Source organism: Macrotis lagotis, chromosome X, assembly GCF_037893015.1.
Source record: "Macrotis lagotis isolate mMagLag1 chromosome X, bilby.v1.9.chrom.fasta, whole genome shotgun sequence".
Classification (NCBI taxonomy): Eukaryota; Metazoa; Chordata; class Mammalia; order Peramelemorphia; family Peramelidae; genus Macrotis; species Macrotis lagotis.
The window spans coordinates 516887867-516911461 of record NC_133666.1 but is presented as its reverse complement, the minus strand read 5'-3'; the positions used below and the strand labels follow the sequence as shown (position 1 = coordinate 516911461).

General features: G+C 38.3%; 1 protein-coding gene across 2 annotated transcripts in view; it reads left to right on the top strand.

Annotated features, from left to right (window-relative positions):
- Positions 1-23595, top strand: part of JARID2 (jumonji and AT-rich interaction domain containing 2) — a 329755-nt gene that overhangs the window by 135782 nt on the left and 170378 nt on the right. For both annotated transcript variants that reach the window (XM_074207417.1, XM_074207419.1), the window contains exon 2: positions 1392-1527. In XM_074207417.1, coding sequence (XP_074063518.1) covers positions 1392-1527 — 136 coding nt within the window. The remainder of the gene's footprint in view (positions 1-1391; positions 1528-23595) is intronic.

The following is a 23595-nucleotide window of genomic DNA, read 5'->3' as shown; positions in this document are numbered from 1 at the left end:
TGGGTTTTGAATTTCCCTCCAATTCTAAACTAGCAAGTTGTTCTCCCCATCATGTTTCCCTCTTTGTTTTTTTTCCTCAAACTTTAATTTCTTTCTGGAATTCCAGTTGTTTCTTTTCCTAACTTTCTTGATTCTAATACTAATAACAGTAATAACAATGAATATTATTTATATGACACTTTAAAATTTGCAAAGGACTGAAAAAAATCTCATTTTATTTTTGTTAACAAACCTGGGGAACTAGGTTCATTTGTTATCCACATTTTATATATGAAAAAACTGAGGTAAAAGTGAAAGGACTTGTCCAGAGTTCTGTTTCTGAGACTAGATTTGAACTCATTTTCCACCTACTTGACTGTGGACTAGAACCACATTTTCTTTCTTTCTTTCTTCCTTTCTCTCTCTCTCTCTCTCTTAAGTTTTTGCAAGGCAATAGGGTTAAGTGGCTTGTCCAAGGCCACACAGCTAAGTAATCATTAAGTGTCTGAGGTCAGATTTGAACTCAGGTACTCCTGACTCCAGGGCCGGTGCTTTATCCATTAAGCCACCTAGCCGCTCCTAGAACCACATTTTCTTAATGGGTCCCCCAGCCTTTCAGTCTTAAATTTAATGTCTTTTTTCACTCAGCTACCAAATTGATGATCTTGAACACAAGTTCGACAATGTCAACTTCTTGTCCTTTTTGAGGAAAAAATATGCCTAATTATTCCCTCTCTCTAGACTTCTACAATTCAGGTTATCTTCTAGATCTGCAGTTCTTCCCTTCATAACAGTTTCTATTTGCATATGCTTAATTCTGTACATGTTGTCATCTTGTAACTATACTGGTACCTGTGGAGAATGGAAACTGTTTAAGGGAATGATGGTTGATTCCCCCTCCCCCCTCCTTATTTTTCTTAATTTTGCTTTTTGAGAACCTAGTATAGTGTCTGGCATGTAGTAGCTACTTAATTTTTCTAGGGGGAAAATATCTTTTAACCTTCCCTTGTTAAAAAAAAATTGAAGATGCTTTGGAATTTGCTGTATTGTCATAATACTCCTTGAATTTTTAAGTCCTGCTCACAAAATGCTTGGTATTTCTGATTATCAGGATTTAAGGGAAGCTTGCTCTGGTTAATGTTTGTTTATTTTTAAATGGTCCAAGAAAAACCCTGTTTGGTAGAATGGATGAAGCTATGTGGTTAATTTTGTTGCCTAGATGGCTGAAATCTCACAGCCGCCATCCCTCCCTGTGTTATAATACTTTCTGACATCCCGGACATGGTTATTGGACACAGTTTTTCCTCTGAGAAATTTTCTTGGATTTGAATCTGAAGACTTGCCTAATTCTTTTAAGTAACCCCCCCTTTTTTTTTCTTATCTCCCCCTCCCCCTTTCTTTATTATCTTCAGGATGACAGTGATGGGATTCCATGGTCAGAAGAAAGGGTGGTGCGAAAAGTCCTTTATTTGTCTCTGAAGGAGTTCAAGAATGCACAGAAGAGACAGCATGGTGATGGCATTAATGGGAGCCTGAAAACAGTGAATGGTAAGTTGACTCTTCTCTGACTCAGGAAAGATCTCTCTAGTCTCAATTTAAAGAAGTTGTTGTGGACTTTGCAGCTTCCTAGGAGAAAATCTTTAATTCTTCCTTTCGGGCATGCTACTCTTTTCCTCTGGTGTAAGTGGGCAGTGAAGGCACATAAGGACCTTTTTTTCCAGTACTGTGGTTGTTCTAGGGCAGAGGGTTCTCTCTGTTCTGCGTCTCTTTCCCACTAAGCCCCAGTCATTTTTGAGTTCTCAGCTGAAGGCCACATCCTCTTCATTTGATAATGGTATGTGCCTGATAGAAGTCTTGGGATTTGTCTCTGAAGATCCAATCTACTGTGACAGAAAACCCTTTGCTCTTGTTGAGGAACATTTTCTTCTCTACCTTTCCAAGGGCATAGAGGACAGCACAAGCTCCCTTTTTTGGATGGATATCACCTGTTGGTGTGGGCTACACTTTGCTATTACTCATCACCTTTGAAAACTTTAAAGTCTATTCATTTATTTAGCTCATAGTTCTTTCTTCTTCACCAAGCAGGTCAAGGGACTTTATAAACATATCTGTTGTTGTGTTGCCTAAATTCCACAGGATCCTGTGGAACCTGGAAAGACTGGGTGCCCTTGATCCATGTTCCTATTTGAGTTTATGGCCTCCTCATTTTTTCTTTGGTGACACAGATTGTAGTGTAGGAGGTTAAGACACTTGGAGCAGGGGAGAGCTGAGTTAAAGGTTGGGGACTGTTGTCTCACAGCCTCGGGGGACAGTGGCTTCGGGGGGGGCGACTCATTTGTGGATAAGGGGAGCACCATGAGCCAGTGGGTTGGTTTGTCCTTGTAGAGAGTAGAAAAGAGGCCCCAGACCTCCTGCTGCCTGAACTCTGGCTAGGCGGAGTTTTCCCCTCTTTGTTATCCCATGCTTGAAAAGGCAATCTAATAGTTTTGATCATGATCTGGCCAAGGAGCAAGATATGGGGTCTAATTCCCTCTTAGTTAGCTGTTAGAGGATTGTTTGGAAACCTCTGGGGAAAGGTGGTCTGTGTTTGCTTTTTTGTGGCTGTATACAAGCTATGGCATGTGTTCTTCTCTTGATGTAGAGATAGAGCTGTAAAATATTGACCCTTCTGTTTTGCCTTGATGGGATATGATACTTAGGAGCTTTTTGACCCTGGACTTTCCACTGAATTCCCTTCTTAACTGCAGTATTTTTTTTTTTAGTTCTTTGTTTGTTGAATTTTACAATTTCCCCCACAATCTTGCTTCTCTCCTTCCACCTCCCACAGAATGTAGTCTTGATAGTCTTTGCATTGTTTCCATGCTATGCATTGATCAAAATTGTATGTGTTGAAAGAGAAATTATATTCTTAAGGAAAAAAATAAAATATAAGAGATAGTAAAATTATTTAATAAGATAGGCTTTTTTAAAAAAAAATTAAAGGTAATAGTTTTTTTTTTTAAACTCCACAATTCTTTCTTTGGATACAGATAGTATTCTCCATTGCAGATACCTGAAAATTGCCCCTGATTCTTGCACTAATGAAATGAGCAAGTTTATTAAGGTTGGTCATCACCCCCATGGTGCTGTTAAAGCTATACAATTCAACTTCAGTATTCTTATCTGTAAAATGGGAATAAATAATCAAAGAGGATTCATTTTGTACCAGGAAACATTAAGGTGAGTAATGATGAAGGTTGATGGTGATGACCACTCAAAGACTTGTTAAGAGTTATATTAGATAATGAATTTTTGTAAATCTATTTATGTAGTGCTATTACTTCAATGAGTTAGAGCCACTAGACTATGTCTCTCTTGACTGAGATGTGTGTTTAGAATTAAATTCTCATTTTGGGAATAAATTCTGTACAGATAGAAGTGAAGGAGGGAATAATAATATATATAGTATTACTATACAGTGTGTTGGTTTAGTATCTAGGAAAAGAATTGTTGGGGTCTGGTCACTGAGGTAGAGAAAGAGCCTTCATGACTTTTTTCTGTATCCCTGTCAATTCATTTACGTTGTTAGCCCCTTGGTCTCAGAGATTGGGTGCTCTGGCCTAATCATAGTGATGCTTATTAGTGCAGAATGGCTCAACTGGGTAGTTGGATGCCAGTTGTAACAATGACCATCTATTCCCTCCCACTCTGTCTGATTTTTGTCTGAGTAGACAGTAGATGCAGGTCTGGTAGAGCCTGAGTCTAGAGACCAGGAGCATATGCTCCATGAGTTTTGTTTTGTTCAAAAGGCTTAGCTGCAGTGGAAGATGAACGTTAGGATGGTTTCTAATCACATGAATGTTACACAGACTCCTATAAATCTCCTTTTGAACTTAAGGGTGGAAAAGAAATTTTCCTTTAAAATTGATCTTCCTATGAAGTGTTCAACAACAATTCACAACAGCAGATGTTTATCACAGAATAAACACTTGAGTTTAGGTAAAAAAAAAAACAACAAAAATGCTAACTTCATCCATTCAAATGCTGACAGCAGTGGCTTAAGAGAGCTCTTTTTTTTTCTTAAAAGTGTTGCCATGGACCTCACAATATTAAGGAAAGAATTCTAAGAAAAGCTGGCAAAGACATCTCCATCTTCCCTTTTGCTGGAAATTTTAAAATGCACCTTACACTGACTTAAAAAAAAGTTAGTTCTGATGAGAATAATCAATCTGGTTCCTTCTCTGAACACCTCTTCTCTTTCCCTCTCCCCCAAAAGGATGTAATTGTGAATTTTGGCCATCTGAGACATGAAATCTTCTTTCTTCTAGTTGTGAGATGACTCATGTGTCTGTTTCTATTTAATCTTAATTAGTTTTTCTTCAGGCTAAAGGAAATTTAGCCCTTTTTTGGACAGAAAGCTTATATTCTACCAGTAGTTCTTATTAAATAAGGATATGCATTTATAGGATTTGGATAGCTAGTTTTAAGGGTAATGGGGCCTCCTAAACAAAACCCATTGCTCTGCTTTCCCTCACTATCCAGAAAGAACTTGTTTTACTTTCAAGAGAGTGGGAAGAGAAGCAGACTGAAGTAGAGTGACTTGGCTGTGTCTACATCCCTGGAAACTCTGGATGATGCATTCCAGGATCCAGAGCACCAGACTGGGTTGTGGCAGAGGCTGTCTTCATGGGCATTAGTAGCCTATGCCATTAGACATTCTTTTTGCTAACTGTTTTAGAAGCTTCTTTTCCTCGTTCCTTTTAGGATTTGGTTGGTAAGCAGGTAGATTGTGAATATTCATAGGGATCTCTGCCCTTATACAATGCATCTTTGTTCAATTTTTATTTGTATTTCCCCTTTGTGGGAAAATAGAATCAGAAGGAAGATATTTCTTTTATTTCAGGAAGCCCTTTATTATACTAAATGGGATATTTTCCTTGGATTATTGAAACAAGTTGAGGTCTGGAAAACACCATGGATTGATACATGCTGTGTGTGGTGGTTACCTTGATATTATTACTATTGTTTTTCTTTCTCATTTCTGTCATTTCTCTGCTTCCTTTCCCCCATCTAAAGTTTGTATGGGGATATCACAGAAATATTTTAATTAATGGTAGCCCCAAGTCTGAAATACAGAGTAATATTTTGAGAATAGAAAGAATCCTTGGTTATGTAGTCTAGAATTTATCAATAATTTCTTGATGAATATTTCAAGTTTAAAATCCATTGATAGAAAATATAAAATGTTGACTTGAGGACTATGGAATACCACTGGGATTAAGAGGAGGAGATTAGATTTTGGATCAAAATAGAACAAATGAAGCTTATTTTAATGCAAAATTTTTCTGCATATAATTTTAGTGTATATATAATTTATAATTAATATTTTAGAGCTAGGTTCTAAATCTTGGTTTTCTTGGACTAAATCCAGCACTCTTCTATAGAACTATGTAGTTCTGACCCTACCTTTTATAGATGAGGAAACAGACCCAGTGATTATTGTTATTTGTTGTGATTTCAAGTGAATTGGATTTTAGTGAGGTAGCGCTGTGCCAAAATCACAGAACAAGTTAGTGTCAGACTCAAAAACAGAATCCAGGTCTTCTTCATTCTTATTTCAGTATGTGTTGCAGTTGTTGCAGTTATAAGACAATACATTGAGAGAAATAATGAAGTACAGTTCAAAAATTTTAATATCTTACTATTTATTTAAAAATCTTACATTTAAAAATATTACATTTAATAGTGATGACTGGCCTTGTCTTCCTCTTCTTCCTCCTTCCTCCTCCTCCTTCCTTCTTTTTTCCTTTTACCTCTTCTTTCTTCTTCCCCCTTCTTCCCCTTCTTGAAAAGAATTTTGGGTTATGTCACATGTTGCTTTTATTTCCCTTTATTACATTGAACAGAGTTCTTGAAATCTTTCAAACTTGTTTTCCTTTACATTAATTTCAGAAGCCATTCCTAAAATTTGAATATTTGGCATTTAAAAAACTGGGTTGTTGGCAGAATATTCCTCTTATTTCCTTCAAGTCCTTCCTCAGTTACTATCACTGCCAGCCTAGTATCAGACACGTATGTTTCTTGAAAATTAATTTGCTGTCCGGTTTAAAAAAGTAACTGAAACCTCAGCCTTATGGTCTATCTGTGGTGGTGCTGGCTCTCGCAGTCTTAGTTGAAGTAACAGTAAGTTTTGTTGGCACAATCCTCTGCCTGGCTCCAGCTGAGGAAGACAGAGTGGGTCATCCATGCCCTGGATTTTCTCTCTTCCCTCTCAGGATTCTACAGTGAGTGGGAGAGTCAGATGTTTTAATCAATTGAAATCTCGTGGTTTTTTTTTTTTTATCATCTTTGCAGGTGACAAGGCCAGGGTTACATCTGGGGCTCTTGAGGAGGAGCAGATGAGAGAATGGGGAGTCTATGAGTTCTGCAGTCTCATTGTGAACCCGTTTTCTGTTTCTAACGTTTAATTGACAGTCACTTCAGAGTCCTAGGAAAGGGAAAATGCGGCGGAGATTACCATAAGCTGAAAATGAGGCCTCCTTTTTTCAGGGCTCAGCGCTAACGAGGCTGTTTTCTCTTTTGCCCTCAGAGCCCTTGGCCTGCTAGGTCCAAAATTAGGGACACTTAAATAATAACATGGTACACAAATAATTACACAGTAATAATGGGTACACATAATTATAGTCTAAGTGAGGAGGGAGTTATTAGCTGTATTTGAAATTCGTTTACTTTCTATAAATAGCATCTGAGATCCAACAGCTCCTCTGGCCTGACGAAGAAATCTGGACTAGATTGTAGAATGAAGCCATGTACGATTTTTCTGATGCCCCAGAGAGGGCGTTTGCACCATTGCTTTTTAGGGTAAACAGAATTTTGGAACCTCTTGAAGAAATGCTAAGTTAAATCTAAGAGTAGGCAGCAAAATATGCAGAACCGTACTTGGAGAAAGAGACATGGGAATGTGGGAAGAATAATTTCTTAATGTAAGGAGTGTTCGTAGGTGGTTTTGGTGTAATTACCAATAGTTGAATTGGGAGGCAGACAGAACTCGATGTTTTGCATCTCCTTTCTTTATTCATAGGCACAAGTGATTCATTCATTGTTTTTAATCTTTTCTCCCTGACTTAGGTCTGGATGGGTAATAGCTGGATGCTTATTCTCTCATCAGTCATGCAGCTGCATCAGGTATTATGAGAAGCCTCAGAGGGGCTCTGACTTTTAGCCTGGCCACGATTCTGGTCAGAGTTCTATTTTATCATTCAGGTATATTGTTTCAGGCCCTCCTTTATGCCTCTTTACATGACAGCATTTGAAGGAACCCAGGTGGTTCAGTTTGGTTTTGAGGCTTCCTAAATGGTCATATCTCTTCTGAAGTGGATTCTTATTGCCTCTGATCTCCTTATTGCTATCGAATGGTCTCTTTCACCTGGCCTACCTTCTCTTTCCTATTCTATTAACTCACATTTACTATCATAAAGTGCCTGTCTTTGACATTCTTTTGAGGTGGAAGGGTAACTAGCCTGAATGAATAATGAAGCAGCTTGCTCTGTTGATAGGACTTTTAAACTGAAGTTCTTAGAAGTGCCACCTACCCTAAAGTCTCTATTTGGTTTCCTCTTTTTTTCCCCCCTCTCCCATTTTTTGACTACTCTTCTTTATCCATTTTTGGTATGCAGTCAGGTTCTAATTTTCATTATAACTTGTATAAACCTTGTCCACCAATTTCAAGGGACAGCTAGGTGTTGCCATGGATAGAACACCAGCCCTGGAGTCAGGAGCACCAGAGTTTAAATCTGGCCTCCGACACTTAATAATTACCTAGCTTTGTGGCCTTGGGTAAGCCACTTAACCCCACTGCCTTGCAAAAACCTAAAAAAAAAAAAAATAATAATCTGGAGTCCATAAGTATCTACCCTCTTTTTTAGTTTATTTTATTGCCCATCATCAGTGAACTGGAAGACTACCTGGCTATTCATCCAACACTCTTACAAACTGTGCCTTCAGGTGTGATTAAAAAAAAATGGTTGGAATTCTTTAACTGGAAATAATGTTTCATTTTCTCTCATATTCCAATATAAGAGTCATTTTGTTGATATCAGAGATAGTTGCGATAAGGATAAAATTCTTCCTGGATAACTTTTATTCTTCTTTTGAATATTAAGGGGAATTTTATCATCTTTATATCCAGGAACACCATAGGGTTTAGAAAACTGGGTGTCCTGTGGTTGAGTTCTATTCAGACCTAGATTTTGGTTTGAAGGTGCAGGGCAGGTTGATGTATCATAATGGAGGAGAGTTTGATCATGTACTAACTCTTCAAAATTACTGGATTTTCCCCCCCATCATGACTCTTAGATTTATTTGTTCTCCCAGTGTGTAGATTCATTTGTCATAAAATTATAGTGTTTTTTTTTTGTTTTCACTGGGAAGGCAATTGAGAGCCCATCCTGTCCAAATAATTCTGCAGATTTGTTGGGGACAGTAGGGAAGTTAGTTAGCTTATCTCTTCCTGGGAAAATCTGGCTCATCCTAGATCATTGTTGGTGCTAGAAAACCAATGTATTACTTTATTAGTCAGAACGTTCCTTTGCAATTTGGAGAATTCTTGGTGAGGATATGAAATTGAGGATAATGAGGTGACCTCAGGCTGTAACAGGTCTTATTCTCTCAATGGACCTCAATCCTGTGTAGCAGATCTTGTATCCTAGGATCCTTGTTCTAAATTTGGAAGGAGACCTCAGAAGCTATTCAGTTTTACCTTTTATTTTATAGATGAGGAGAGGAAGATCATTTGAGGACACAGGAAATGGGATTTAAATCCAAGACCATTTTATATATTTGGAAGTATTTTTCTTCTCTGAGGAATGATGATCTCTTTGAGAGAGAATGAATGATAATGGGGGGGGGGGGATTGGGTGGGGAAGGAAATGAGAAAGTCATCCCAAATGGGCAGAAAGTCTTGGGAAGCTGAGGTTCTTGCTGCATTTGGCTAGCTAGAAGTCTCAGCTTGGATTCATACCCAGTCATATCCCATCTCCTCCTCTAATAGAGTTCATTGCTATGGCAAGTCTGCCTTGGGGATCTGACTATTTCCAAGTTGGAATCCACATTTAGTTCTGGAAGTGCTTATTGCTGGAGGGTCCAGTCTCCTGAAGGGATCTCTTACTGTTCTGCCTTTGAAGGTTTCCCTTGATCAGACTAATATTTTTGTAATCCTAATTAGCTTGGTAGTTCTGGTAACTAAGTGTATTTGTCTGTCTGTTTGTCTGTCCATCATCCATCCAGCTGCCTGTCTCTTTTCTCCTCTTCTCTCCTTCCCATCAGGCTAATCTGGAATCATTAGACACCAGATCTTCAGAGATTCCACCTAGTCGTGCTTCCTAAAAGCAGGTTTTTGACCCTGCTGGCTTGGCACCTGGGGTTTAGAGTTACCCTGACTATTGTGGGGTAGTGATAATTGGAATTGATTGTATTGCTTGTGTCTTTTGATAGTTTGATGTAGTCCAAAATTTGGGCTTAAACTTCAATGTATCAGTGAATGTTTACTTTTTTATGGTGTATTTTCAAAGTGCTTATGTTCCTAGGACAATTCCATTGGCATGCATGTTAATTTTAAGATACTTTCCTTCCCTCCCTTCTCAAATGAATGTTTTTTAGGTTCAACCCATTCATTTCCAAATATTACCCCCTGCCTCCCACACCCCTCTTAGTTAGACATCCATTTTTAACAGATTCAAAAAGAGAGAAGAGACAGTTTGGGGAGCCAGTTACCAACACATTTCTGCTAGACTATTTGTACCAATTCAAAGAAAAAGCTTTATTAAGAACCCACTATGCCCTAAAACACTTTTCTGAGTGATGATACAAAGAAAGGCAACAACAGTCCTTGTTCTGGAGGAGCTCAGATTTTAATGGGGAGGGGGCATATATACAAGATATACAAAATAGATGGAAGCTTTATCTCCTGGGGAAGCTATTAGCTGAATGACCATTTCTGACAGTCTATTTCACAATCTTCAGCTTTTGCAGTGAAATGTTGCATTCTCTAGGGCTCTGCTTCACCTAGGACTAGGTCTGGGTTTAGTTTCATTTTCCCCTTTTTTACTTTATTTGTGAATTGTTTTTATGGTTTTTCTTACTCCATTGTACATCATTTCCTATAAATCTTCCCGTGTCTCTAAATTCTTAATGTCTTATAGTTCAGTAATATTCTGTTAAATTCATTTACCGCAATTTTAGCAATTCTCCAAATTGATAGGTAATTGTCTTGTTTCCTGATCTTTCCTGCCTCAGAAAGTGCTCCTGTGACTCTTTTGATACATATACAATCTTTATTTCTGTTGACCTCTTTGGGGGATATTTAGCAAGCAGTGGAGTTTTTATAACAAAGAATATACACGTTTTATTCACTTTTTGGGAAAGCAGTATTACAAATTGGTTTTCAGAATGGTCAGACCTTTTCCAGCTATTAATGAGACACATTCTGTTTTGCATATTTGTTCTCCTGTTGGCACAGCATGGTGCCTTGCACATGGTTCAATAAGTACTTATTGAATGAATGCATACAGACTAAAAGGTAAAGAAATCCTGCCATGCAGAACCCTGCCCTCTTCACTGACACATGAGTTCTTAACCTGGGTTCTATAAGCTTCCTATTTTATTTTATTTTATTTCTTAATATAGCATTTAATTTTTTTCCAATTTCATGTAGAGGTAGTTTTCAGTTTTCATTTTTGTAAAATTTTCTCCTCCCCTTCTCCCTCCCCAAATAGTATTACTATTAATAGTATTACTATTAAAATAATATTTCTATTAAAAATCAAAAAACTTCTTTTGATTACTGTATTTCAACATATTTGGTTTGCACTGAAAATTAATTTTATGTTACACATTAAGAAAGCCGATTCTGAGGGGGTAGACTGAGCCACAATGCCTAAGGACACCAAAATGATGGGCAGTTTCCTAGTCTGTCCTAATGTATTCTTTCCTTCTGAGCTGTTGTGGCAGGCTAGGCCAGGCCCACATGGAGGCTTTTATGGGCATTGGCTTCAGTTTTTTGGTGGTGCCGTTAAGCAGAAGTTTATACCTGAAAATTTCATTAATGTCTTGGGAATTTTTCTGAGTGACAAAAGTGACATTTATATGGGATAAATCTGAAGCCCAGTCAGCAGTTTGGGATTTTGCCAAGTTCACAACACAGAGAGAGAGAGGAGTATTTTGTTTTTAGGATAGTGCCTCGTGCCGCTGCCCCCCCCATTTTTTCTTTAATTGATTTTAGAGATAAATATAACTTTCCTCTCTGCTCAGAGGAAGTAAGAAATTGTGACTCGCTGACAAGTGATTATGTTTATTTTTCTTAATATGTGTGGAGGAAAAAACCCTTTGTAGCCACAGAAATCACAGAGAACCCTTTTGGTTTCCATTTAGGCAGGTGAACATGAGTTTGTGATTGGGTCGCAATTGGTGGGAACAGGTCTACTGCCCAATGTTCTACTTTTCTTCTGGGTAAGAGGGCAGAATGTTACTTCTTTGACACTGACTGGGGCTGTGGTCTTTTTTAGGAAGAATTGTGAGAGATCTAAGTTGAGAAGTGTGCTTTATGCCTTAACTCAGTGTTGTTTCACTTTCTATTTGTCTTCTCTTTTTTGGTTCGGAATTATTTTAATATTACATTTAGAATTCTTTGAGAGTTCCCACATTCAGTCAAAAAACACTTACTTAAAAGTATGCCCTACCGTGTTGCCAGACACATTCAAGAACAATGAACCATTGGAGTGTGAGTGCCACAATCCATTTTTTAAAGGTGGCTTTTTAAAATAAATGATCCTCCTCCCAAAGAGCTTATCATTTATAACAAGGAATAAGTTAAGAAAAAATAGTCCAGTCAAAGCTACCAATATATGGAAAAATCTGTTGTTATTATATGCTCTATGTTTTTCTAATCATATGCAGCTTGCATTGAAGCTAGTATTATCTACTGGAGTAATTACTGAACTTTGTACCTGACAGATAGTGAGTTTCTTTGAGCAGCACTTAGAGAAGTATAAAATAAAGAAAGATAGTTTAAATGTGTTGCTTTACCAAAGATTTTACTGCAGTCTTTTTGAAATTTGTTCCAAAGGCAAGTTTTTTAGAAAACACACCAACAATTTTTCTAATCTGCCCCGTTACAAGAAGACTATTTTGTTACTTGTGTTGTTTATAATCAAATCTGATTCCTGTAAATTCCACAGAACCAGCTATTACTTGTAAATTTATTTTTTGCAGTAATGGAGGTAGGGAGGGTATTGGTTGTAGGTTCTGTCCAATTTTACTTGAAATAAGTAGGATGTTGTCTGATGTTTTGAATTTTTTTTATTATGAGGATTTTTTGTTTCATAGAATTTGACCCTTTTGCCAAAATGCAAAGATTATGACTTAGTAATAATACTGACATAGAAATTGAGTTAAACAGATTAAGTGACTTGCCCATGGTCATATACCTGGTAAGTGTTAGAGACAAGTCCAGGACTACCCTCTCTGGAGATTTCCTTGCTCTCTCCGGGATACCCCATTGTCTCTTAGTGTAGTTGAATGGGCAGTCCATTGAGGGTACCCATCAGCACATTACATCCCAGGAAGTTTTATAGATGGTAATGAGCTGAGTCTTGATCTGAATAGATGGCTGAGATCAGGCTTGATTGCATTTAGTAAATCATATAGTGACTTATTCTTATCATGAAAATGCATCTTTCTCTCTTGTTCCTATGCAGTATATGTGATGACTAATCACAGAGGCCCCCCCCATAATCTTTTTTTTTTTTAAGGTTTTTGCAAGGCAAATGGAGTTAAGTGGCTTGCCCAAGGCCACACAGCTAGGTAATTATTAAGTGTCTGAGACCAGATTTGAACCCAGGTACTCCTGACTCCAGGCTTGGTGCTTTATCCACTGTGCCACCTAGCTGCCCCCCAATAATCTTTGAAGAGTCAAAATGGCAGTTTTTTGGTTCAACATAGAGAAAAGAGATAGGAGAGCTGCTATAGTTTTGTACTACTGTCATGCAATGTGGGGCGTTGTGGAAGGCCTTCATGGAGAATTCATGGGATATATAGATGAGAATTGCTGGCATAGGGAGTTTACAGTCTGTACTATTAAAGGCAATTACCTGCATTGTGGTTATGGATCTACTAAATCTCTACCAGTATTCAAAGATAGAGCATTTATTAAACTCTCACAATTGCCAGACTGGGAACTTGGCTCTTGAGATTTAACTACAAGCAAGTAGCATGGCAGTCCCTGCCTTCAAGGAGATTATATTCTAATTCTCAAGATAATTAATAAAAAAGGAGCTCAAGTGGAAGGGGGTGGTGATATAGGATTGGAGACAGAATGCAGAATGAACCCTTGTGTGGCAAAGTAGTGGGTTCAAGAATTGAGGATGATGGGAAGTCTTATTTGTGATCACTTTCCTTCTGATGTGTATTGAAATAGCTTTTCCTGTGATTTATCTATGAATTTAGCTCTGAATTTGACTCCTTATCCTCTGCTCCCAATCCATTGCTATTATTCCAGTTGGCTCTCTTTACCTGAAACATTACATATATTATTGATTCATTAGCTTCAATATTTGAGGTTTTCCTAATACCATGTATTTCCATAATATCATATATAATTAGTGCAGATTATAATTTTTCTTTTCTGGAGTCTTTAGAAGTTTCTGTGCTTCTTTAGAAGCATATAGATTCAGCAGATTTCTCTCAATGTTTAATTTCCCCTCAATTTGTACCTTTACTTTAGGTCCCTCCTTTCTAGTTTCTGAAAAGCCACTGAGAGTCTGTGCTTGGTTGGCTTATAGATTTTTTATAACCCAGAATCATTTCTGTACCACCATGGAACATCAGATTGGGACTTCCTTGAGAAACATAGATTAAGCTTCCTAAAACATAACTCTGATGTAATTTTCAGCTCTCAATTTCAGATTCCTTTTGGTTCTTCCAACATTTTATTTCTTATTTGCCTCAGCAATAACCTCTGAAGCATTTTCCCCATATTCTTAAAAGAGAGAAGTGTTCCCAAGACTGGAGAAAGAGGAAATGAGAGTCTTAAGTCTTTTGCTGCTTTGCTTCATTCTACTTTATGTTGACCTTAGACAAGTCACTTCCACTATCTGTTCCCCTACAGTTTCCTGGTCTTCTTTAATGAGAAGGACTGAACTAGAGGAAGTCTTTATAGTATCTTTATCTTTATTTCTCCACATTAGGCTTCTTGCCTTTATTTTCATGGTTATGTCTCCTTATTTTCTTCTCACCACTAAGCTTCCTTAGTTCCTTCCTTCCGGAATTAATTCCTTTCTTGTTCCTATGAACTTGAATACTTTTATGCATTCTACCTTAGATTAGATTCCTAGCATCTTGTAACTGAAAGTGTCTTTAGGGACTTGACTAATCTGTTTTTGTTTTCTTGATTATTTGTCCTTCAAATAACCATCCTTGAGTAGTAGTAGCCGCCCACTGGGGACCCAACTGGCTAGTTCAGGTTGGCCAATGCAGCCTTGTTCCTCCTTCCTTCCTTCCTCCCCTCTTCCTTTTCATCCTCCCTCCCTCCCTCCTCCTCCCCTCACATCTTTACCTGCAAGTGCTCTGTACCTGCATTCCTTTGGGGAATATAAATTTTGATTGCTGGAACCATACAAGATATCTTGGTGTTTATGGGCTAGATTTCTTTTTAAGGATCGTACTTTGAACCGAAATCACTCTAGCTCTCTCACTAATTGGTCAACAGTAGGTCCCAGTTCAATCTTCATTTAGTCATTGTTTGGTCTCTGATGGCTCAGAGTGACTGTAAATTGCAATTATTTCTGTTTTGGCCAGAAGCACTGAGGATCTTTCCCTCTCAGATTGATTTTTTTTTTAAATCAGGTAATAGAGATCATTATTTGCCTCATTTCTTACCTAGCCTTAATCACCAAATGGGCCTTGCCTCAAGTCAAACTGAGACCTAGAAAAGACCTTATCTTCTAAAAGGCCTTGGCCTCTGGAGGAGAAAGTAAGACTGGTGACTTTGCACAGCCCTCCCTCATTTAAATCCAATTCACTTGCCTATTGGGACATCACCTTCCTCTTGTCTTTGGTCCTTTTCTAAAAGGAAAATCAAACAGCAATCCTGTTTTCTTAGAGGAGAAGAAACTGAAGACATCTACAGGTAGCTCCCATAAAAATGACGTTACCTGCTGCGTTATGCTACACACTTTGCAATTGTTATTTCATGAAATCTTATCTTGAATCCAGATGAATGCTTCCCACCACCCCTTGCTGTCTCCAGGGAATGTCTTACATCTTTTGCCTTCATTTTAACTCTGTGTGGAGAGACTGTCTTTAGAGTTTTGAGCATATTAGGTACTAAGTAATTATTTGTTGAATCAATAAAATTTTAAGTTTGACTTAAATTGTTTATCTCATACAGCACATGATTTTTCAGAAAATGCCTTGGACTCCAAGGAGACACCTCCGTATCCCCTCTACTCTAGCCTCTTGAGACTTTTCTCTGAACTCTCATGAACAAGAACCACCAGGAGAGCCTGAAATTGTCCACAGAGGTCCAGTGCTTAGCTGATGGTCACATGACATCCCCCCAGTTTACAAAAAAAAGGCATTGTCCCTGATTGAATGATTTCCCAGTTACATTTTGACAAGTTGCAGCAAGTGTTAATTACTTCATGCTGGACCTTCCATGACTTGGGGTTCTTTAGTGTTCCTCTCAGAAGTGCATCTCCCTTACAGTCTCTAAGCCTTACTGACTCCCATAACAATGGTGTTTCATCCAGAGCCCCAGTTCTTATTTTTTTTTTGCTTTGAGACTTCCTTTGGCTACATGAAATTTGGGGATCCCTTTTCAGAAGGTTTCTAAAATGCATCAAATAAAATATATCTGATTACAAAGGAAACAAATTAGATTAAAATGCAGAGGTGTTTCTGTGCTTAAGCTCTTTTTAAATATTATCTTATTAGATCCTCACAACCACCCTGTGAGGCAGGTGCTGTCATGCCTCCTTGACAAATGAGGAAAATGAGGCAAAGAGATTAAATGACTTGCCCAGAGTCATTCATCTTGTAAATGTCTGAGGAAGCCCTTGAATTCAAGGTTTTCAGATTCTAATCCTAGCCCTCTATCCTCTGTGAAGATTTCTTTTAGTTCAACCCTTTTCATTTGCAAACAACCAGATAACTTGCCTAAAGTCAGCACAGATAGAATGTATCAAAACCACAAAAGACTAGATTCTCATTTCCTCTTTTTCTAGTCTTGGGAACAACTTCTCTCTCTTGGCTCCTGGTATTCTGTCTCTTCCTCCACGTCTCTGTCTCTGTCTCTGTCTCTGTCTCTGTCTCTGTCTCTGTCTCTGTCTCTGCCCCCCCCCCCCCCCCCCCCCGTTTGGAACTTGAAGTTGTACTTCAAGTTACAAACCTCTTTATTTATGGTAGCCTTCATCCTAGTGACCTCTGTTGAACCAGACTTTAAAAAAATATATTATGCCCATGGGCTGTGTTCTTCAGTGGTTTTACCCTAATAAGCCAAATTGTCACTATGGTAACTGTTGATCATTGCCTAAACTGGACCTGAGTCTCCTGTTCATTTTGTCTTTCTGTCTCCACCCCATGCCAGCTTGGCTGAGTTTGACAACTGTGTTCCTCTACCGAGTTGCCCTTTACCCAACTTTTAACTCATGTTCCTGGTGGTTCTGTTTTCTCTTTGTTTGCTCAAGGGATGATTATTAAGCATAGAACTTTTTAGACTTTTCAATTGGATCCTATGCTGTTTTAAAAAAAGTTTTATTGATTCCTTTCATTATATATATCTATAATCTATATCTATATCATCTATATCTGTATCTGTATCTATATATCTATCTATCCATCTATATCTATATCTATACATACATACTACAATCATTTCTTAATTCTTCACTATTCCTTGCTGAACCTTCCATGTGGAATAAGATTCAATAATTAGGATTACAATAATTATTTTGTCTCCTTGTTCCGCAAAATGACCCTGTTTGGTTTGAGAGGCACCACTTGCATACCTATAAGCTCCCATCTCTCTCTAATGTCTTTTTGGTATCAAGATTAGTCGTTTAGCTAGACTTTTGGTGATCTGGGAGGATCGTATTTGAAGTGGTTTATCTTCCCTATTCTAAAGAGATCTGGCAAATTTGAGGAGAAAGAGTAGCCTGTTCTCTGTTAGGTATGTAGAAACAAGGGCAATAAAGTCAAGCAGGAAATTAGGTTGACTGTTTTTGGGAAACTATCATTATCTAGTTAAGCAAAAACACTATTGTAATACTACTCTTTCTGCCAGCATTCTCTTAGAGTTTTTATTGGGCAACAATAAACCTTACTCTCTGAAAGATACTCTTTGATCTAGTGACATTGGCTTCCTGACTGTTTCACTGACAAGATGTTCCATCCCTCTGCCTCTGGGCATTTTCTCTGGCACTGATCCCCATTTCTAGATTGTTCTCTCTCCTCCCCTCTGACTCCTGACCTCATTGTTTTTTTTGACCAAAACCTCACCCTCTTTTATTCTGGTGTCTTCTCTCTATTAATTATTTCCTGTTTATTCTGTTTGTATATATTTGTTTGCATGTTATCTCCTTCATTAGACTGTAAGCTCCTTGAGGACAGAGACTGTTTTAAGACTTTTTTGCTTAGCAGAGGGCCTGTCAGTAGTAGGTTTTTTAATAAATGTTGACTGATTAAGATGAATTGAAGATTACTAGAGATCTTTGGAGAACCTCCTGTTACTGATTTCTCAAAATCCAGATGACCACAGCATAGGTAACCTTTCATTTTGTTCTTTTGCTGTGGAGCATTTCTCCTGTACTCCAGGCTTCATCCACAGCATGGTGATTCATTTTTCTCCTTCTCCATGTGAAACAAATGGAACCTCCTGCTCCTCAGGTATTCCTTGTGAACTGAGCATGTGTTATGTGGTTGTATGTGGAAGTTCCAGAGAGAAGAAATATGCTCAGAAATTCACAGAAACCTGCATTTGTCTCATCTTTCCTTCTCCTGATTTGAATTTTCCTCCAGGAGAGCCAGTCATGGACAACTTGACTTGAATGTGATGAATTTGATTCAAGTAGGCTTAAAAAAAACAACTTTGTCTTCTAAGTTGAGTCTGTTTGGGGAACATTTATTTCAGCTGCCAGACCATGTGGAGACCTCATTTGACTTTGTGGTAGCTTCGTAAAGGAAGATTATTGGAGATGGAGAAAGGGGAAAGAAACTGCTCTGAAAGGGAAATGATCTTTGAATCTGGGGAACTTTAGGAAAGCAGAGATACTTTATTTGTACACTCATATTTATATGTTACCCTCCTGGTCAGACCTGTTTTTATGTTACCCTTCTGACCATTGCTGTCATGGAAAGATTCCAAGGTAGTGGGTGAATATCGCCATCAAGTGGCTGCCTTTAGTAGTGGAGAGGGTCCTTCCCTTGTCTCCTACCCCTACTTAAAAACCACTTCAAAGGGACTCGGGCTGTACTAACCTGGGGATCCTGATGGACTGGAGGTTTCCAGTCCATCAGGTTTTCCTGTGATCCTTCCCAAAACAAATTGATGTTAAAGACTCATGATTCAGATGCCCTCATTCTCATGCCCATGCTATTGACTTGGAAGTGAGGTTCAGTTCCATTTGTGGGCACCTTATGGGTCAAGAAGTCTTCTTGTTTGCCTTGATTTGTACTAAGCATTCTGCTATCTTTGTGGTCCCTCTCCTGTGATAGGAAGAGAAGGAGTTGTTTTGAAAGGGAAGTCATCTGCCTCGTAGCCCCTAGAGTAGAGTCCCATGGGGGTTTCTCCTTCTGGCTTTTGCAGCAAGGTAGGAGAGATTTCTTACTGGAAAGGAAGTGCTTCATTCTGCCAGCATCTTCTGAAACCTGTAGATATTCCTTTTATAGAAGACAGCTGCTATGTTTTAGAAATTGTGGATTGAGGCCTTAGGCAAGTGTGGAGGGTGAGGGTCAGGGCCTGGAAATGCCCTAGAAATCTCTGAGTGAATTAGGACTGTTTATAGAAGGGGGAGCTCTATTTTTAAGAATTGTTTTCTTATTTGGGGATGCTGTGGAGAATGGTAAAAATGTTATAATGCAGGGCCAAGGTGCTGAAGAGGATTAAAAAAAACCCAAAACAAATGACTAGATATTTGGTCTCCATGACCCAAGACAGCAGGCATAAAGTAAGAAACATAAAAATGTGAAGTAATACTAGGGTAAGGTGGAAGCATGTGATCAAGTGACAAAATGATGGAAAAAATAAGAAAGACATCAGGAATTCAGACAAGTAGATGTCACCATGGAGGGCTTCATGGAGAAACTCAAACTTCAACTGGGTCTTGAAATTAGCAGAATTTAGATAGGTGTTGATTATAGGAAAGGGAGAGTTTTGGGGGAATCAGCCTTAGCTGGTGTAGTGCACTCCCACTGTTAGGGTGGCAGAGGCAATTTAAGACTAAGGAGTTGAATTCAGTTCTGGAAGAGTTGAGTTTCTTTAGTTTTTTGGGTAGGGGGGTGGTAAGGATCTGTGCAGATGCTATTGTGGCTGCTGAGAGGACAAGGACAAACCAGTAGGAGAGAGTGTGTAGCTAGATGTTATACATGATTCTGCCATTTCTTTCAGTAGCCTTTCTATTCATATCCATTAGTCTGGGAGCTCTATGGCAACTGAACTTACAGCATTCAAGAGAAAGGGGGGTAAGGCTCCTTATGCCATATTCCTCTGAGGTTTGAGGATGCCAGCCCTTCCTTGTCTCTGAACCTGTTACCAAGTTGCTCAAAAACTTTGACTAATTGTTCTAGGTTATGAAACAAATACAATCCTTCAATGTGAAATTAGGAGAAAGGAGGAGCCTTTTAAGTAGAGAGGCAGAGGCATTCTTTGGGTCTGTTGTAAAATAGTTTAGTAGTTCTGTATTTAAAACAGGCATTCTTAATTGGGGTGTGTGTCCACTTGTTTTTCGAAATAGTTTGATATTCCTGTATTTCAGGATAATTAGAGGAAGGAGTAGGGAGTAAGAGTAAGAGTATTATAGTCTCTAGTACATCCAGGCACTTTTTCAAATATTTATCTGATTTTTTTTCCCTCACCACCACACTTCCAGGTAGGTCCTGATTTTCATTTGCAGAGACTGAGTCAAAGTGAGCTGAAGGGACTTGCCCAGGATTCCAACAAGTGCCTGAGGCTGGATTTGAGCCATCTAGTTGCTAATTTTCCTTTGAAATCCTATATGATAACTGTTAATTAGTTTTCTTTGTAATAGTCTGCATTGTTTTATTTAAAATATTCTGAGAGGTGTTCATCAGTTTCATTAGATTGCTGAAACAGTCTGTGAAACCAGAAACTTTGTGAACTCTTGCTTTGAGGCAACATTCATTTATTAAGGGGAGAACATTGTACAAGATGTTGGGGAATTTCAGAGTTTAGTGGAGATCTTGTGCCTTTTCCTTGTCATCTTTGGGAGCAGCCTTGAAAGGGACCAGCCATTTCCACCATCTGCTGACCAGCTGCCACCAAGTGAGTCTGCCTAGCTGAGGGAGATGAGGGAGCAGAGAGGTGAGATGGAGGAGGAGAGGTGAACCGCTTGTCATCTCTTTCCCATTAGACTTTGGTGGAGACATCCTGGGATGTGAGCCCTCTGAATCCCAGAGAACTTGCTTGTGGATCACCAGCTTTTGACAGGCTGGGGGCAGCCATCCTCATAGGGAATAGCCCTTATAGAAAAGGGGTCTCTGTTTTGCAACATAAACCTCTAACCTGTGACCACTAGGCAGTAGTCCCAGGCTTAGCTGTATCCTGGTTCCAGCACAGTCCCTAGTGTCATTTAGCTGGGGGGGTTCTCTCCTATAGTGGAGATTGGACTTAGCATGTGGCTCAGTAGCTACAACCTTTTCTCTGTTCTGCAGCCAAACCACTTGAAGATTCAGTAAAGCACATTTTCTCTACCAAAGTTCTTGGAGCTGTCAGGCGACTCTGTACCAGAAACTGTTAATGAAATTAAAGATGTATTACAGTCTGCTTTGTCATTGTATTCCTAAGGACCATGGGGTCTTTCATCCGATGGTCCAGTGAAACTTTTGGATGATGCCTCCACCTATTAGGACATGAACTCCTTGAGACCAGAGATTCTTTAGTTTTTTTTTTTGTTTTTATCCTTATTTTCCAATCTACTGTTTTGTATATAACATTTATTGAATGAGTTTTTTTCCTTTGATTTAATAATAAAGGTTGAACTGAAAACCTGTCAGTTGAGAAGATGTGACTGGAATAGGTGGTCTGGTGAATGAGTAGATAAATGTATAGGCAAATTATATCAAATGTTTAAGGAAAAAATTACTATGTATTTTATAAAAAAAATTTCTAAAAAAATGAAGCAAGAAGACACTATTATTCTTTACAAAATAAATAGATTCTTCATACTTGAATCAGGGAAGGATTAAGCAAAAAAAGGACTAATGATTATTGATTAAAAAGTTTTAAATAAATCTTAGCAAATTAAACTAGCTGAATGGATTATCTACCTGTTTTCATTTTGTTATTTTAGTGCTTTTGGCCATTAGTATACATTAGGGAATAATGGAAGATAGATTGGACCAAATTGTGGGAGGGGGATATGGCTACCTCCTAAATCCTGGCTATGGAGTTTGGGCATCTTCCAAAAGTTGGACATGAAATTTTAAGATTATTGGTATGATTAGGTGGAATAGGTTGGAGAAAAGCAGAACAACAGAGGCAGGAATGGAAAAACAGCAAATCCAGTCATAGGAAGAAAGAAAATCAGCACTGAATTAGATTTTGGGAATGCAAATTACGTCTATAATTTTGAGTAGATATTTTCATATTCTTTGGATAGTATTGCTCTCTAAAGGTAGGAAAGGCTATGACATGACATCAGCCATTTGTCAGTATACTGCCCCACAATCTTATGTGCATAATTTCTGGTCTAATAGACTCTTCACCCAGGAACACAGAATAATTGAATGAAAAGAATGCTATTGATTAGTGGAAGTGCAGTTTTGAGGGATTTGTCCTGCTTGGACCTTTGAGGTTCTTTCAAAGTCTCATCTGTGTAACTTTGTTCTTTTACTTTGAATAATCCTTTGAACTTTGCCTAGAACTTTAATGTATATGTACAGTCTTCATCATAATGGTATTCATTAAGCCATCTCAGGCCAGGTCATCAAAGAGTTCTAAATCATTACTAATTGGATTGTAAAATAATAGCTGAGGTTACTGCGTATTTTACATTTTGTTTGACTAGTCTTGTGCCATTGGAATGGAAGAAGAAAACGTTTTCTATTTTGTTTTGATGTCAGCATACATAGGAATACAATACATACAATCAATATGATAAATACCTTTGTAGAGCACACTGGGCCAGGCACTAGAGGAGGGGCTACGAAGTTTAGATAAGTCTCAGTTTCTGTTTTTTAAAACCTAGATTATGTTGTATATAATAATAATACGTAATAGTTGTATACTTGTATTACAAATCAATATTCAAGTACGGAAAAAACTTGTTACTTCTTAGATTGACGGAGACATGGAAAGAAGGGAGTTAGGGAACACTTCCCTGAAGGATTTGGAATTTGAGATGAGCTTTTAAGAATTAGTCTTGGAAGTAGTAGACATCAGTACACTAGTTGAATATTTAGCACATTCAGCCATAGAGAATGAAGATATTGTGTGTGTGTGTGTGTGTGTGTGTGTGTGTGTGTGTGTCTGTCTGTCTGTCTGTCTTTTCCCTCCCCAGGTGTAGGGTGCTTGCTCTGTTCAGAGTTGTCTAGTTATATAGCATGTGCACAAGGAAGATGGTTCCATGTTGTGGAGAGCCTTGAATGCTTCTCAGGCAAACTTGACTTTTGTTTGATTGCCAGTTGGATATCATTGAGGGTTTTCAGACTTATGTTTTTAGAGGCATCTAGGTGGGACCAGGTCAGGAAGACAATAGTTCAGGCCAGCCTCAGACACCTACTCACCTGGGCAAGTCACTCACTTCATGGTCTTTCTCAGTTCATCCATTAGACAACTGCCTCCCAGGATTGTTGTGAGATCAAATGAGATTATATTTGTAGAGCATTTAGTCTCTGGTGAGTAGTAGCTAGCCTCATATAAATGCTTATTATCCCCTATGTGCAAGAAATCTTATTTAGTTCACAATTCCATGTAGTCATTAGAACTAAGAAGACCTGTTGTTCAGTATAGGAAGACTTGACAAAATGTGGCAGCAGCTGGAATCCACAGGATCTGGTCATGGACTTCCTTCATTTTAACCTTAATTCCAGTCAGAGATCAACTCCAAGAATACAAACTGGAGTGCCATAAAAAGAAATAGTGAAATCTGGAGGCAGTGCAGATTTAGAGGGAAATATGATTAAAACACTGTTTTGGATATGTTGAGTTTTTATTTAGTCTGGAATAGCCATATCCAGATCTTCATTTGGAGATGGGATCATTTGCATCTCTGAAGATAAACTAGGACTCTGACAAGTAAAATAGGGCATTTAAGAATTGTTTATTGGATTGTATTATTGGATATTGGGAAGAATGAAAATAAGATGCAGTTCATCATCCCTTCTCTTCCAGAGGCTATTGGAAGGCAC